General features: G+C 33.2%; 1 protein-coding gene across 1 annotated transcript in view; it reads left to right on the top strand.

Annotated features, from left to right (window-relative positions):
• Positions 1–14,428, top strand: part of LOC128669402 (uncharacterized) — a 33,371-nt gene extending 18,943 nt beyond the window's left edge. The window contains exons 3-7 of the mRNA XM_053744214.2: positions 182–335; positions 4,596–4,713; positions 10,801–10,967; positions 12,621–12,683; positions 13,304–14,428. Of these exons, the coding sequence (XP_053600189.1) occupies positions 182–335; positions 4,596–4,713; positions 10,801–10,967; positions 12,621–12,683; positions 13,304–13,380 (579 nt within the window). The 3' untranslated portion in view covers positions 13,381–14,428. The remainder of the gene's footprint in view (positions 1–181; positions 336–4,595; positions 4,714–10,800; positions 10,968–12,620; positions 12,684–13,303) is intronic.
• Positions 14,429–18,658: the final 4,230 nt, after the last annotated feature.

The following is an 18,658-nucleotide window of genomic DNA, read 5'->3' as shown; positions in this document are numbered from 1 at the left end:
TGCGTGAGCGTAGGTTAACACTTTTTCTTATCCCTAATGGTAAAACTATACTATTAGCGGTAACGTTCGAAAATGTATGGTTCTTATTATAACTATTGCGATCATCTTCCTTACCATTTTCCATCGGCGAATATGTTTCATATAGTTGCCCTCGACATGTATCGGTACTGTTTTGTTACAGTTAGACCTAACATACAGGGTGTCACACAACCCATATACCCAGCACAGAGCGTTGCGAATAAATAACCCTGGATTGGACCTGACTGGCAATTACACCTGTGTGGTCTCCACATTCTTGGCGGAAGACCAGCGCACGAGGCCAGTGACGATATTTGGTGAGCTATATATTATTTTTTTATTATTATCTCATGATTTTACATAACTTGCAATGCGTGGACTATTGCTTTTGGCATACAAATATCTCTTCTTCATAGTCGTATTCCTCATGGCTGATGGTCGTGATCATTACGTGTAATGAAACACACACAACAACTTTCTTGGCACTATTAATGGAGTGGTTTGCTATTGCCTTCTCCATTTCACACACAAGTTAATAATCAACCAGTGTGCAGGTTTCCTCACGACGTTTTCGCCGGAACCAAGTGTTGGCCGATGAAAATTATTATACCTATACATAAGTTAGATTGGTATACAAAGTCTTCTAACTATCACTAAAAACACAGCTCTGATGATATTTTTTGAAATTCTGAACTATAATAATCTATCAACGATACAGCATTGAATTGTTTTCCAAAGGCTAGTTGTTAAACTCTAAAACCCAGTTCGATATAGATGTCATACAATCCCACATTCACGTTGAGCCATGGAACGGGGCGCAGGCACGCAAGCGGTAATGGATACTGAGCTAAATTCACAACGATATAAAGTTACTGGAACATTCTTTTATGTTTATTTAAAAAAAATATTGCACAAAACTACAAAAAATATGTACTTACAAAACTGGTGGACTTAACGTTTTTTTATTATTATTTTTTATATGTAACAGTTTTAATCGCAGCTATGTCTGTGGTGGCCTATGCCTAACGGTTGTGGAAGCAACCGAAAAAACGCTGAAAGACAGAGAGAGATAATAGTAATTCTCTCGGAGGATATGCGTACAAATAGTGTAACAACTAAGGACTCCAGAGAATGTTTGAAGTTGAGAAGAAAAAAAACACGAAAACGCTTATAATGAGAGAGAAAAAGGGAGAGAGGGAGAGAGTTTTTGAGATTTAAAAAAGAGTTCTCTATGCACATTCGTCAAAAAAATATATAAACGGATTTTTTTAACGAAACTGGCCATTTGGTCAGATTTCTTTGTAGAAACATTCTTCTTTTCAGAAAAAAATTTCGTAGTTAACGTAAACTTCACAGCATCCTTCCAGTAAATCCCGATCCGCGGCGCGATCGCTTGAAATATTGATGGATTTTATCGTATTATAACAGAAATAGCCATTTGTATTCCATTAGCCTGCTATCCTTTCCTTTGTTTTACTGGCTGCGTAGCGCTATTATTATGCTGTGAGATATTATATTGTTCCAGTCTTGCGGTATAGTTTGTTAGTAACTTCTGTTTCAACTTTGCTTGTATGAAAAGTGTTGTTGAAAACGCTTTGAATAAGCTATGTACTTTTGTGGTATGTGTAGAAAACTATTTTTATATTTGAACAAAAGAGAGCGTATTTTATTTCAGATACCATGAAATTTTATACCTGAGTATTTTAACTTTATTCGAAGAAAAGTGCACGCGTTTGATTTTTGTAGTTTGTAAGTGTTTTATAGTTTTTTTTTATTATTTCAACTATTTTTCTTACATGTAAAAATTTTCCTTAATATAGGTACGATTTTTTCAGCATGTGTTATTTAAAATTCCAATTGACACTTTAAAATTCGTGATTTATTATAATTAATATTTAAAATATTTTCATTATCCTTTCGTTGTATGACGAATAATAAAGCCACAACTCACGCCGCCGTCGACAGCGAATTAAATATTAATTTTTGTTTGTGAAATGCGCCATGCTTCCTGTGAGGTCAATGACATATAATTGATAGCATAATATACAAGTGCATTAATTGCAGTACATCAAACTCGACATTAACATCGGTAATTTAAATGGTTAATTCAGAAATGGTTTATACCTAGACAAAAAAGTTTGTGGTTTATACCAGTTTAAGCAGGTGTAAACTTTTATAATATACTAGTTTTGCCTACAAATTCGTATGTGAGTAAAAATCCGTTTGGGTATTTCAGGAAATCCCTTCTTAGTGATCCCCTACACTGTCCTAGGAACCTACACACCAAATTTCAGCGCCCAGTAGTTTCGGCTGTGCGTTTTTTGTCTGTCAGTCAGTCACTCGTATAGTTATATATATATATATAGGTACATGGGTTAACCCCAGAAAATTCCGTAACATTTTTTCTTTTTTTTTCAAAAAATGAACAGAGGCTTGTTGAAAAATCATAGCCTAAAATTTATGCAAATGCGGAGATGAAAAAGACAGAGATTTTTTTAATGTTATTTATTAACGGTATTAATCGTAAAAATTAAACCAGGAAAATGGCTTTAACGATGATTTTACTCAGATTGTGTTATTTTCATTTATTTGAAATAGGTTAAATTATATTGAAGATCTATGTCTACTTTAAAATGACTTGATTTGTGAGAAAGACATAATTTTCCAAAAATCTAATTTTTGTTATTTCAGAGATGTAATTTCTAGGCTATGTATAACTCACTCCACAGGAAGATATGGTGTGGATCTATTGTAGAAAGTGTCGAATTATGTTGTATCAGCAGCCCGTCCCAGCTTCGCTCGGGTAAAACCATAACAAAACTTTCACAGAAATCAACATATAGTTAATCAAATTTAATTCAAAATAATTGAAGTTCAGGATTCGAACCATCAACAGTAACAACGTGAATTCAATGGTGTTTACCGCTGAGCTGTCTACTCATATCACTAGTTGATGAAATGTTAAATAGGATTATTGAATAACGAATAATCCCTCCTAATTTTCACCCTCATTTAGCTACCCTAAAGGTAGAATATTAAGAAATCCTGAAACACGGGATTCATAATTTTGTTGCATACCATTTATGCCAAGTTTCAAGTAGATCAGTAAAGATTTTCGTTATTTTTCATGCAAACTTTACTCCCAATTTTTACCCCTTTAGGGGTAGAATTTTGAAAATTCCTTTCTTATCTCATCACTACGTAATACCCTAAAGATACTGCCCAAATTTCGAGTTTATAGCTTCTATGGTTTTAGGCTGGGCGTTGATTAGTAATAAAAAAAGATAAAAAAAAAATTAAAACTCTTGTTCTTTTATATATATAAATTATAAAATATCCCTGATGCAGACAGCTGCAATAGTCGCGCCACCAACGTGTAGGCAAAGTTGCTCCACGTAATTTCCGTTTCGACTCAGCTCACAAAGCATATTGTTACTACTTGAACGGTTCTACGAGAATGCTCGTTGGTTGATTAAAACGCGTTACTTTACGTACGTACGTACGTAAAGTCCAAGTGTCATTTTGATTTAAATGTTTACACGCTTTAATATTCCATTCAATTCATTCACTTATTAAGATAACCAAGATATATTCTTTTTTTTAGATAAAAATGTATATTTCTTTAACAAAACTTTTGAAAAAACATGATATTATGAGGGCTGCCTATAGCTATATTCTGTGGTAGTGAATACATTATTTAATTAAGCTCTTCAAGCTTGTATTCTAATGTAATCGTAAGTGAAATATTGCAAGAAATGATAAATCTTTAATCTCTGAAAATATACTATCCCCGTTGGAAATTGATGCGGGCGAAGCCGCGGGAAAAATCTAGTATGTAACTAAAGCTGAAGCTAATTTTATGAAGCGGCCCTTTATAGCATATCCCATATCTATAGCAATGACCTTCATAAGGCTATTATAATGAAGGAATGTCGAAAAGGAAAATTAAATAGGTTTATTTTTGTAGAAAATTAAATTCCAATGTCTTTTTCATAATCGACTTTATTTATTAATGTGCACAAGACAACAGAGTAAATAAAACTTAGAAATAGGGAACTAAGTACAAAGGTAATACTTATTTCTATAAAATATTCTTCCGCGAAAGAAAAATGGAAAAAAGATGCTTTGGCGTGTACTAAGAATAACTATATATTATAAAACAAAGTTTCCCGCTCTCTGTCTGACCGTATGTATGAATAGATCTTTAAAACTACGCAAAGGGTTTTGATGCGGGTTTATTAAATAGATAGTAGTGTGATGAGGAAGGTAGAGGAAGGTGTATAATTTAATGTAGGTTTAGCCGAGACGGGCCGCTAGCAATAGATAAATATCAGTCAATCAATATATATAAAACTCTTCCGTTACTGAGTGACTGACTGACAAACAACGTAGAGCCGAAACTACTAGTCGTAGAAAGCTGAAATTTGGTGTGTAGGTTACTGTACTAGGGTACAGTGCTCCCCACTAAGAAGGGATATCCTGAAATTCCCACGGAAACGTACTTTGACTCACATGTGAAGTTGTAGGCAAAAACTAGTGATATATAAACCTAATGTTTTAAAATATTTTTGTTTCAGTACCCGAGAAGAGGTTCGACATGATACAAGACAGAGTGAACGATGGATTCCTTAATATCATCTGTTCCGTTGAGGGTGTTTTCCCGAAGCCCGAACTTGTGATACTGGCTGGTAATAGGTATGTACTTGAAGAACTGTATTTTATTAATTCACTAGCCGCTCATCTCGGCTATGGTATACTCGTGCGAAGCCATTATATATAAGATAATATATAAGCGAAGATTATATTTTAATATTATATACGTAAATCTTCTTCAGAAATCACACTATATATTGGCAAAAACCGCGTCAAAATCTGTTGTGTAGTTTTAAAGATCCAAGCATACATAAAGACAGAAAGACAGTGGAAAGCGACTTTGTTTTATAGGTACTATAAATAGTGATAGGCAATGGTAATTTTCACGATAATATTCGTATAATACTTTTCAACTCCTTGCTTGTTACGCATCAAATCAACCTGTCTATTGCTAATAACTCATCATTATATAATTTTGAAGTTGTCATTTGAATACATAATCTTGAGCATACGTTCTAATTTTACTTGTTTAGTAAGTCACATAATTATAGCACAGCATGGGAACAAATATTGACACATGACAGCTGCTTGTTAAAAACAATCTTTCAGATTATTTCTAACTCGTATTGATTTTGGACTTTTAGGCGGTATTAGTAAATAATAAATTTATATATTTACTTTTTTACGTCTACAAATCGACTTGGAGCAAAAATACATTTTTTGTATGTATGTAGAGAACAGTTATCGCGTTACAAACAAATAAACAATTGTTTGTTCGTAACGCGATAACTTTCGAACCGTTGGTCTAATTTTGACGAAATTGAAAAGGTATGTAGGATCTGTCAATAGAATTTTTAAGTTCGTGGGGTATCAAAATCGGTTAAGTCGTTTTTGAAATATTCACCATTTTGTAAAAAAATATTGTGTTCGCGGCCAACAACTAGTGTATTTGAAATACAAAAGTTTTGGCATTTTTATCACTATGAGGTTGTTTACAAAAAATTTGGACGCACGAATCGCTACTAGACCATTCCCATTTTAAAGAATAGAATTATATTTAAAAACCAGAGGTCATTAACAGATCTTTTGTATTTTTGAAACAAACAAAGTGCATACAACAATTAAGGTACATACTATTTGCCATAGATCATGCCGAGTGAAATAAAAAAATAAAAAGTATCATATATACATACTTCCATACTAATACTTGCTAACACATTTTTAATGAAGAATGCCAGAAATTTGGTTCTATTAAAAGAAATACGAAAAAGTGTTAATGTGAATATTTGACGGACTATCTTGTAAATAAGCATCATTAGAAATTGTATTACAATTTTTATTTGAAAATCTTAGGTAGGGGTCGTATAAAGCATTTATTATTTATCATTTGAAAGAAAGTACGATTCAAAACTCGTGTGTCTGCGACCCTCGACTAACGTCTTGGGTCTCAATATACACCCTAAATAATGTACTATTTCTTCTCAATATAAGATATATTTAGACTCAAAAATTTAATAAATTCATTCTCTGGTCTCCATACGGCTGAACACAGAATTGGCAAACATACAAAAAAGACTACATCCAAATCGGTTCAGTCATTTGGCTGCTACGGTGCCACGGACAGATATACAGACACGTCAAACTTATAACTCCCCTCTTAACGTCGGGGTTAAAAAACCAAAAATAAACACAACTTCATACGATTTCCATCACAAATTCACTTTACAAATGTTTATTATTGATTTCGTCACAGCTGCCCGAACCGCTGTCAAATCACAAGGGAACCAAACACAACACATATCAGAATACCGATGTGACAAGCTGTATTTGATCACAAGTGTTATTTTTAACCTTTTGTGGACGGTGAACTAGACACGAGATATTTTAATCGAAACTATTATTATAAAGAGGAAAGCGTTTGTGACTTTGTGAGTTTGTATAGTAATCTCCGAAACTACCGAACCGATTTCAAAAATTCTTTCATTATTAGAAAGGTACATTATCCAAGATTGCTATGGGCTATATTTTATCTCAAAATTCCCACGGGAGCGAAGCCCCGGGCAATATCTAGTCACAGATAAATAAGTCTAAGTCACATCCATACTGATATTGTAAATAAGAAAGTCTGTCTGCTTTCATGGCAAAACCGTTGATACGATTTTGATGAAATTTGGTTTGGCATGTAGTTAAAGACACAACAAGGATACCTTTTTTTTTCCAAACATCAACATCCTAATGACTATAATTGGGGGTGAAATTTTGTATGAAAATCGTGTTCGTTTCAAATTCGGGGGATAAAGGTAGTAAATTAAATGTAAGCTACATCGGAGTGGTGACGTGCTACGAAATGCTACGTCTTTGCTACAACTGTAACATAAAGCGCTAGTGCTACACACTACTTTTTTTCCAAAAAGCAACCCCTTATTTACAACAATGGCGGTTGAAAGTTTATATGAAAATCGTATCAATAATTATAATATATTTTTGCAACGCTGGGAATATTTTAAGATTTGGAACCAGGACTTTCGTTGAAAAGAAGATAATTAAACAAACAAAACAGCAAAATGGCCATTCTCCAACTAGTCAAATTAGATAATTTTTTCTAATTGTCACAAACAAAAATATATACGGGCCTTGTATGACAGTACCGTATTGTGACGTCACGGATTTTGCAGTCAAAAAACATTTCTAGTCCTGTTTTATCCACAACGAAGTTATAGGGGTTCGAAATTAGCCTGAATTGCTTCGAGAAAAGGATGCTACGGCCGGGCCTTTTTTTTTGCTCGACTTGCGGGGGCACTGCTGTGCCCCCAGATATAGTTTAAGAGACCATAAAATAGTAAATCTAATAACAATAGTAAATCTCGTAATTAGTAAAACTGATCAATTACACTGATATTTAATTAACGTGTTTTATTTTTTAAATACATATATAAGTAATTTATTTTTTAGCCAGTCGAATAGCCAAATTCAAATTGGCATGTAACGTTATTATCAAGAGTCTCCGTTAACCAAATACACTGGATTCTGTATGCACTACCAATGCGACAAACTTAATCTAAATTCCAATGTTCGTGCATCAGTGTTCGGGTATGTCCGGGTCGTTAGCCGAACTTTCACGAGGCAGCCGAATTATTTAGTCCGAAACTGTAAGGTGCGTGGAAATATACAGGGCTGAATTACGTCGCTGGTCGCTTGGAAGTCTTACTTCTTACAATCATTGTACGGAAACTTGCAAACTATCATAATACGGCTGCTAATAATGATCATATAAGAGAAGTGTGACAAAATCTGATCTTAATTTGTATAAGTTCAAATTATTGCTAAGTATCTGTCTTGATTGAGATTACGAGAGAGAAGTCAAAAAGTACTTTTATGATACGTTATGACATATTGATATTATAGAAAAGAAGGTGCAGTGATGTTACAAACATCTTATTTTCCTCAGCTATATAAACAGAAGTTGTTATAATAGCAGCAGCTATTACATCACGAATCACCGATAAGATCACAAAATATAAATTGAAGACACAGTGAGCTCCCCTGTATTCCACATTTCTGGAACGCCAAAGCTAGTGATATTATTCACAACCGGAATTCAGAAGTTTGTAGTGCTCCATCTCGCTATTAAGATTAATGCAATTGTGATTCACTGAGGAATTCATCATGTATCGACGATCGATAGATTTGTTTAAACTCTTCTATGTTTAATTGGTCTTCTTTTAAGTATTTTAATGTTACCAACATTGTGTGTGTGGTATGTGTTTTACACCCAGTATACTCTCACTTATCTTCCGTGGATGTCGTATAAGGTGGCTAAGGGATTCATCTTACCATAACGTGGATGGGGGATAAGAAGAGTCTTGACTCTTAGCTCTACAAATTGATAACAATATTTTCTAAAAAGTGGTTGGCAGACAGGCACTTTGCGTTCAATAAAATCACAGCCGAATATTAAAATTTAAAGTACGTTCTTCCGGGCGTTGCAGTCGAAATTAGTACTAAGAACACATGATGCAAGATGGAAAAATGTATCAACTCGATGTGTATTCCTCTACTGGAATTTCGTGGTGAATGCTGACTTCACCATACAATTTAAGTAGTGTACACCTTCACACTCAAAATGTGAATAAAATAATATAAGGGAAATTTATTTAGCTACCATGTGAAGGCTCAGTTTGAAGGAAGGTCAATCGTGTCACATTTATCTTTGACGATTAAATATTTGCTAGTTATTATAATGTTTTAAGTAATGACTCAATATTCTGATATCCAATATAGCTGGAATTTATATGTTAATTGAGTAACGATATAAATTATGATAGGATCGTTAAAACTCGACATAAAATAAGCTATAGTTTTTTAGTTTTACATAAATGTAAGAATCATTTACCTGTATCAGGTATAATCATAAGTAAATAATAATGTTTATCCCGAAATTTCCACGGGAGCGAGGCCCCGGCGCGCAGCTAGTTAGACCACAAATTAATTTAAGAGATAAAATGATTTTAAGAACATTATACATTTTCTTACTTCTGAATTTACTTTTTGCCGAGCGCTTGTGATTCTGTTATGACACAGCTAGATTATTAATACTGTTATTTGACCATAAAAACGTTAGTGACGTTACTAAATTTGATGCACTACCCGTAAATTCTTCATTACGTGTTTTATGGAAAAGTGTTCGTGTTGCATCGCAATTGGGAATACGGCTGGATATTTTCAAAATGCCCAGTTCGACTCTTATCAGTATACCGGAGTCTTTGGATTGCGTATATCCATATATGTTTACTATCTGGCATTTCGCATATGTTATAAAATCCAGGGCATTGGATTTAAAATTTTCAATCCAATAATTTACAAACACATTTTCGTAGTATTAGACTTAAATTAAGCCTTTAAGACTTAAATTCATAGACGTTGTTTAAAAGTATTGTATAGCGGACTATATAGATTAGACTGGTTAAATAAAAAACCAAGAGCTACGGAGAAACTCGGTCGTTTATTGCACTGACCAAGACAGCTAAATGTTGCCCTATCCAAAAAAAGAAAAAATATACATACATTTTAATTTTGGTGCTCCAAAAGACAATAAAATGTATTTTTTTTTATTATTACAAACTTTAGTGATCAAATAAAGTGCATCTTCTGATTTAGGTTTTACCTACGCACTCGACCTTTCAGAGGGACACCGAGCATGTAGCATCTTTCCGATACCCGTTGCGCCACGCTCAGATTGCTCAATCAAGGTGTGTGATTACACGCTTTGATTATCGGATAATTAACAGTCTAAGTCTGGAGTAGGACTAGTATATGGAGTATCCCCTCGTGGATAGCGTTCGATGCGACGATTAAGGGATAAATTATTGTTTGTATATATGTATGATATTCAACCAATAGAATTCTCAAGACACATTGAGATCAAGCAGATGCCAGAATGTCAAATCAAATCGAAATCTTGAAAATTTTATGATATTTTTACGCTGTCGTCTGGTTCGTGACGTTGTAGCCCTGATGTCCAGAACCACGCAATGTAAGGAAAAAATACTCTGATATGAGTAAGAGACAATTTACGTTGAGATAAAACGCGGACCATTTCGAAAAAGACTTTAGTCCTCTGTGTATCGCAGATTAAATTGCGTTCGATCTCACGGGAATGGCGCTTTATAAAGCTCGCAAAAAGCACATGCAATATACGCGGCGTAAATTTGTATGAGCTTTGGTTGAGCACAAAGGTTTGATAGGTCACAAGCAAGTCCATTTTACAAATACACTGCGTGGATTTTTGAAGTGAAAACTTCTTTAGCGGCGTTGTGCACTTTTTGTGATGGGTAAAAAATGTTAAACTCGCGTCGAGACACGTGACCTGATCGAAAATTCGTAAGACATAAAAAATGCACAACGTTAATATTCAAGTTTTCACTTCTGCTGGCACTCCCGGAGTGCAATCCGTTTTTTTTTTATGTGTTTAAAATTGGGTTGTCACTCGATTACACTTCTAACGTATGATACTGGTTTTGTCCTATTTTGGTTTCCAGGCTGAAAATAAATCATCTGACATTACTTTTACGACTATCTACCGACATCTAATGTATCATCTAATCTAACATTTCCCGTACATGTATGTACATATGTGTTCAAAGCGCAAGTGTAAAAACACTAAAATTAAACGTGATACTTATCTCCCAGGTTGCTGAGCGCCAAAGCATCCACCACCCTGATCAACGACCGCTACACAGCGGTGACCAGCACGTTTGTAAAGATCAACGCCCTGCCTCCCACTGTGGAGATCCTGTGTGACATGCAAGTCCCGCTGGCCAACTACTTCAGTAGGAAGAGGGAGATATTTTATAGAGGTAGGTACTTCATTGTGAAATACAGATATGTTAGCACGTCTTTATCTCTTACGGGAGTTGCGAAACTCGAAGTAGTCTTTAGGAGCATGGTAATAGCTGGAATACCAGGTTACTATGAGAAGAATTTTGATTTTTTGAGTTTACCCTTGATGGGGACATCAAAAAATTAAAATTCAATTGAAAAAGCATCTGCTTTTGCGCTGCTATGGTGCAAAACCCATTAGACATTTTTTTCTCCTTTATAGTATTCTGTTTTGTGTAGTGTTAAAAATCAAGTTAAAGTTAAGAAACTGAAATATTCGATAAAAAAAAATGCGAAATACAGCTGCTTACTAAATAATCCTGAATTTAAGAAAATAAAGAAATTTGAATTTGAATATTAGCTGTCACTCTAATAGATTTTTTTTTTTACAAAAAATATTTTTTTATTGTTGTCAGAGAGATCCTGAGTGCACCATCAGTGTCAAGCTTATCGTAATAATATATTGTCATCCAAATTAAACGTGTGTAGAAAATTTTAGCTCAATTGGTTGAAGATATCTGTTTCTAAATTGAGTTGCAAGATTCCACCAGACATATGGACAGGATAGACATAGGGACATAGGGACAGTGACAAAGTTACATTGCAAGTTAAATAAAAGGTTCGAACAAAAAATAATACGTTAATAAATATACTCTTATAGTTTATATTTGAAGCGATAACGCCACCACCACTTCAAAAATAAAAAATAAGGAAATGGTTATGACGCCCGCCTATGGATCGAAAGGTATGGGCCTATGGATCCACAGGTTCGAATCCTACTCGTGTCAAATGAGTTTGTATACCAATCTGAGTCATGTATAGTAGTTTTCATCGACCACCACTTGCTTCCGGTGAAAGAAAACATCATGAGGAAACCGACGCACTGGTTGATCATCAACTTGTGCATGAAATGTAGAAGGCAATGGCAAACCACTCCATTACTAATGCGAAGAAAGTTGTTGTTTGTGTTGTGCTTCAGCCATGAGGAATACGAATATGAAGATATTTATTTTCCGGGTACTAGGAACTGACTACCGCGATTCTATGTGCTCAAGAAATTGATAATGTTTTAATAGATTTCATACCTTTCAAAATAAACAACGGTAAAATTTATTCGGGTTTTACGAGTTCCTAGCAAAAGGCTAACAGCGAAATAAATTTATTCATTGATATACTAAATATTCCCATGGTTAATTTATGCCAAGATGGCAAATTTCTCCAGGGATCGGAACGTAATGTGGTCGATTTTCATATTCCGACCGAAACCATTTTCATTGCCCAGAGGTATTTCATCGAGTCGATTAGTTTGGATGTAAATTTTCTTGATGCCTCACGCATTAACGTCCAAATGTTCCATTTGAAAATAATTTTTTTTTAAATAAAATTTGTTAACATTGAATCTGAAATAAAAATTCTTGTAACAAGGCGAATTGTGAACATAAATTTGTAAATAAAACATATGATAACTTAATGAGATTAACAGTATAAAAATCATGCCTGTACATGACACGTTTTTATATTCACTGACAATAAAGTTTGCTTCAAAAATAGATTTTCGTAAAAAAAAAAAAACTTTTTTTGTAAAATAACTGGTTTTTTGCATTGATTTGGTTATTAATTTATTTTCTCAGATCCACTACCGACTACAACAGAAGAACCAAGTTCAAGATATACACAATTAGAAAAAGATACAGGTATGGATTTATAACTTTTTTTAAATTTACGAGTAAATAAGCGTTTTGTTCTACTATATTTGTTTATGTAATAAATTGAGATCAAATACATACTGATTATTTATATTATAGTGTGCGGGTTTTTAGAAGACCATATGCTTACACGTTGCTTCAAACACGTTATCCAAAAGTCGATAATTTAGAGAATAAATAAATTTTATTTACAAATTACATTTACGGATACAGAATACGAATACATTGATGAGCTTAGGGCATTCGACAGACATTGGATGGTAAGACCAATGAAAGGGACGCGTGGAAAGAGAGAGAGAGGCTATTGCCCAGCATTGGGACATGTTATAGCTATTAAAAAAAAACATTATAAAATGTTATTTCCAAAAAAAAATACAATTTTGTCACGCCTTTATGGTACGTAAAGTCTAAGGATTTTATGGTAGGCAAAGACTAGAGATTTTATAAACAAAAAAAAAATCTCTTACTCATATAGTACAGACCAATTAATTCAATTTAAAGACGTCAAAAACTATATGAAAACAAAATAGTAAAATTTACCGAAAAGTGTTAACTGTATAGCTACTATATAATATATATACCTACTTAGTACATAACTTATTTTGCAGGTCACTTCATGAAGTCAACGCCAATACTCATCTCTATTGCCCAATTATTATGTCTGTTACGACAAAGGATTAGTTGAGAAAATAAGTTGGTTGATATTCTTGTAAAACTTACTTTTAAATAACTCATACTGGTTGTTTCCATAGGTGTGATCAGTTGTAAATATTAATAAGTTTACATATAATAATATGAAAATAATTGTAAATTTAAACACACCTTATATGGAGTTACACAAATATTTTTATGTTCAGGTATATTTATTTTGTAAATTTTCATATATTTTTAGTGGTTATTTTGTAAATTTTTATATAATATTATTTTGATCGTCGACTACCTACTTATTGACTCTAATTTATAGTTTACAGAAAACGTACGTCATTCATAATTTCCGTTTCGTTTCTAAAACATTATAAGCCAAATAAATAGCTATTTGTATTTTTTTTTATATTTACAGTATCGTTATTTGTAAAGTATAAATTAAAGTCATATACGTAAAATCATGACCTGATGTTTGTAATGAAAAAATATAGAATACGTTATCCAAGATGTCTCAGGTCTAGATAATAACATTGTTAACAGGAAACGTGGAACCCCAAAACATCAACAATCACAAGAAAACATGGAAATTTTAATTATGTCTCCATTATTTGTTTGATATTTACCCGGCGAAGCTATTGTTCTCTGGAGAAAACATCGTTAATTTTTTTTACAGGAAAAATCATTATGGAAATAAATTACATTTTACATGTTAATTAAATTGAAATACTTGTTTTTTTCCAGTGTAATTCCAAAGATTTGTTCAATTTCTTTCTCTAGTCGTAATTGGAAATGTAAATAATAAAAGGTATTTGAAAAAACTTAATTGTTTTAATTTCAAGATTATCAACGATTTTTAGTAGACATTTTGAGTACATACTAGTATATTATAAAACATTTATGCAGTACAAAATTAGTTGTGGCGTGTGGTTCCGCCCTAGAATTGGGCTACTCTAGACTAGACTAGATATCGTATGAAGTGACAAAGGTACACATTACCTAGGTACCTTATAGGCAACAATAGTATTTCCAAGGAGCGTAACCGTCAGACAGGCGGATGTGAAATCACAGGCGAAATTTTATAAGTGTTTACTTTCCTCTTTTTTCCAATTTTTTAATTTAAATTAATTTAGTATTTAAAATTTAGTTTTAATTTTAACTTATTATTGTCTCCTAGTACACTTTTAGTTGTACTTAAATACTTTTATTCTTATCTGAATAAATTCTCATAATAAGATGGTCCTAATTTCGCGATATACTAAAACGTGTACCTACTCACCTTACTGATACGTACATGTAAGCAATAATAAATTGAAAAGTACAAGATCCAGTAACAAAACAAAAAGTTGCCAGAGTATATACAATAATTTCGAAATAACATTAATACAAAAATGTTGGAATTGTTTAAAACATAAGCACAACAAAGAGGACAATCATTTAAAGCGACGTGGAAAATCGTAGGTTGCGTTAAAACTCAGCCATAACGTGATTACTTACTTTTGTCAACTGACATGTAATGTCACAATATCCTAGACTGGATGATATGCGTGCCAATGGTCTGACAACTAGGGATGCCGATAACCTTGCAAAATGGAGTTGAAAATGTAAGAAAGCGGATCTTGAGCTCCGACGCTTAAAGGTTGAGGAAGAAACCTTTAAGGAAGAGAGAAATAGTTGAAAATTTTGATTGCCAGTCTGGAATTGAAATATCTTCCTCCTTATACCATGTTCCCGAGGAAAGAAAAAAGAATATTGAGAAGTTAGGCATAAACGGATAATTTTTATACATGTTGCACTCTAAAAATATTATTTTATTAGCAACATACATTTCATGACATGACATAAAACGAAATTTGAAGTGTGTTTGGCAACAAATTTGTGAAAGTTTCGTCACTAATTTTGTCTTTAATGTGTGAAACATGAAAAACAAAATGCCTTTGCTCAGCACTGATACATATGAAAAAAAAAAATACAAATAAATAAAGAATATTTCGTTTCTATTGTATGCTATATGGAAACGTGCAAGAATGTCTGTACAATAATTGATTTTAAAGTATTATTTTTTTACTATTATAGGAGATGTGTACTAACATAGTAAAGAGGCTAGGTCACCTGAATAAAGAATTTTCATTCATCAAATACCGATAACGTTTAGTTCAGTATGTAAGTATAATTGACGTCGTTGCATTGAATGCATACGAGAAAGTTCCCCAGCGTTATTTCCCACGCGCTCCCAATGACTGCCATTTTTTCATAGTACAGTCCCACGAATATGTTTGTTATCCTTTTTCACCGAAGCTGCGTTATATTGCTGGAAATTCCAACTGAAATTCATAACTACCAATTTGTACAGTCGAAACAAAGGCTTCCAAATGTTGAGTTTTTATGTGCTATTTCTATTTATTTATTTATTTATAACTTTTGGTATAGAAGAGGTAGATGACTAATTTTTATTTTGGTAACTGTTCGAAGGCCCTTGCATTATTAGAAACTTCAGTGAAAAAATTCTGTGATAAAATAATAATTACTCATAATCACAGTAATTTTATGACGACATGACAAAAATAAAATCACACAGTCCAAACTCGTCGAAATGCTTCATACTTAACTATACTCTAACGTGACGTCACGATAGAGTAGTATCTTAGCTACCTTAATTATTGCGATTATGATGAAGACTTCCTTTATAAAGAAGAAGAAAGAAGAAGATAAAAGTTGTAGTTATTTATGATAACTGAGTTTTTTTTTATTATTTGTTTAAATTGATTTTCCAACCAACTTCAAAATTGTATAATGATCTGGCGCCATTGTTACAGTCTGTGAATTATCACAATGATCTTTAATATATCTATTTTATTTAGAGAATATATATTTTTTACAATTTTCTGACCTTATCATCTACCCAATTACCCACCAACTCAAAATGGCCTGTACCTCTTAACCGTCCAATATGTTAATTAAAAAAATCTAAAGAAAAAACATTTAGTACAAAGTTAATACTTTCAAGCATTGTAAAAACTATAATGAGTTTTCTCTTTATACAATGTGGTCGCATTTGATTAAACGGATCTTGGTGGCACCATTTTCGATTCAGACTATACGAGCGACCCGTCCCGGATTCGCTCGGGTAAAAACATAGTAAATTATACACCTAAACCAGGAATCACTCTATTTATTGGTGAAAATCGCATGAAAATAGGGGCTTTAGTGTTTACCGCGAACAGACAGACATGTAACGATTGTGTAATGGAAAATTGTAATAAATCCGTATTGTAATAAATTGTAAAAAATTGTAATAAATCCGTAAATCAAATCACCAAGATTGTTTTTAACAACATCCTGACGTAAATTGGCATTATCTGATTTCTCTCTTCGCTTGTCTATCTGGAAGTGGAGTTGATGATCTGCTCTTAATGCTACTTGCATATTCTTCTAATAAATATTCATAAATTGCAACAGTTATATTGATAAAAAAAAAAAAACAAACACTAGCTTTAGTATTAGTCACGCTTCACTTGTTGATTTGCAAGTGAACTTGCTGACTGGATTCTGAGGCCAAATATATCTAAACAAAATATATCCAAATATAATCTATCTATCTATCCTAATACAGTAGTTAATTTAAATCACAAAAAGTTTATTAGTAGGTATTCATATAATTACTTTAATTAGTAGTTATTGACAGAATCTGACCACTCATCTTTGAATGTAAACATAACCACTTCATCTTTCATTGTTTATATCACTGAAATAGCCTTAACTTATTCTACTTATCATAAAAAAAAAAATCTTTGTTTTAACCCAGCCTTCAAAAACGTAGTTATCTGATTAAACTAAAATATTCAATTCGATTTCAGCTAAAATGGCACAGACCCGCAAAGCAACTGAACTCGACGCTAAGCTCCAAGCCACACTCCTCGAATTAAAAAAATGTCAGGCAGAATGTATTATGCTTAGGCAGGAGAACGATGAATCAGCTGATCAGTTCCAACACCTGCTCCAGAGGAACTCGGTGCTGAAGAACCAAGTTTCAGCAATGGAAAGTCGCATTGAAGAGGTCTATGCAGAGCGCACACACCTTCAGAATATCATTGCTTCTTCAAACCATTGTCGGGAGACATATGAAGTCAACCTGGAGCGAACTTCGTTCCTAGAAAAACAACTGGCTGAAGCGAAAGAAGATATTAAGTCACTCCAGGCCGAGAAACAGCTGGCCGCTTTCGTCAACACCTCAGCTTTGTACGAGGAGATGGGAAGCGATCGTGTTCAGTCCGGGAATAATCAAACTGTAGATTCCAATTTAGATCTCTTAGCTGATAATAGTATTGTCCCCACAATAGATCTTACTGCCACACCCACATCTAGCAACAAACGTGCTTCTCTTTCAGGCTCCAACAAAATTAAAAAGTATGTTAAGTTAAGTAAATTTATTAAGAAATCTGAAAACATTGTTAAAAAACAAAAAAACATTGTTAAAGATATACCTATTAGGCAGCAAAAACTAGACTTAAAAGTACAATTAATGTCTTGTCAAGATATTATCAAATGTAATAAGAAAGTTATAAAAGAATTACAAGATAAAATATGTTCTTTGCAATCCGAGTTACAGTCAATATCTAGCAGATATGAGCTTTCAAAGAATACCATCAAGGAATATAATCAGGCTGTACACAAGTTAATAGAAGAAAAAAATTTGTGTAAATGTAGTTGGGCCACTGAAAAGCAGGCTGTGGAAGCGTCCTTAACTGACAATACTGCTAGTGCAGCAGCCTCAATCATGACAGAGTCTGAGTTGCTTCCAGAGACTTCGCCCCCTATACAGGCGTCCCTGGAAGCTTCTCAGATAGACTCGACCATCATTACTAATTCTAGTTCTTCGGTTAGGTCAGATCCTATTGACTGTAAGACCCCAAGAACGATTATTTACTCAGATGAATTGGGCATTAACTTAGGTCCGTTGGTGTCAAATTACACTACACAAAGTGTTAGCAATATATGTATGCCAGGAGCTCATATTTCTCAAATTATGTCTAGAATAAAATGTGAAAAAATAGACAGTAATACCACATTAATATTAACTATAGGTAATGCCTCAAATGTCTCCCGTTTAGACATTACAAATTGCATTGATATTTTATCTGAAATAGAGAACTCGGGTGTTGGTCAGATAATATTTAGTCTATTTCCTTTTACTAAAAATATCTCTAATAATAAGTATATACACTCCATAAATACATGTATATACAACTTGACTTGGAAATTTAAAAAATTATACATTTTGGACCTGAATAAATATATAAATAATTGCATATATAACAATG

This window comes from Plodia interpunctella, chromosome 4 (genome assembly GCF_027563975.2).
Source record: "Plodia interpunctella isolate USDA-ARS_2022_Savannah chromosome 4, ilPloInte3.2, whole genome shotgun sequence".
In the NCBI taxonomy this organism is placed as follows: Eukaryota; Metazoa; Arthropoda; class Insecta; order Lepidoptera; family Pyralidae; genus Plodia; species Plodia interpunctella.
This window is presented reverse-complemented; position numbering and strand designations above follow the sequence as displayed.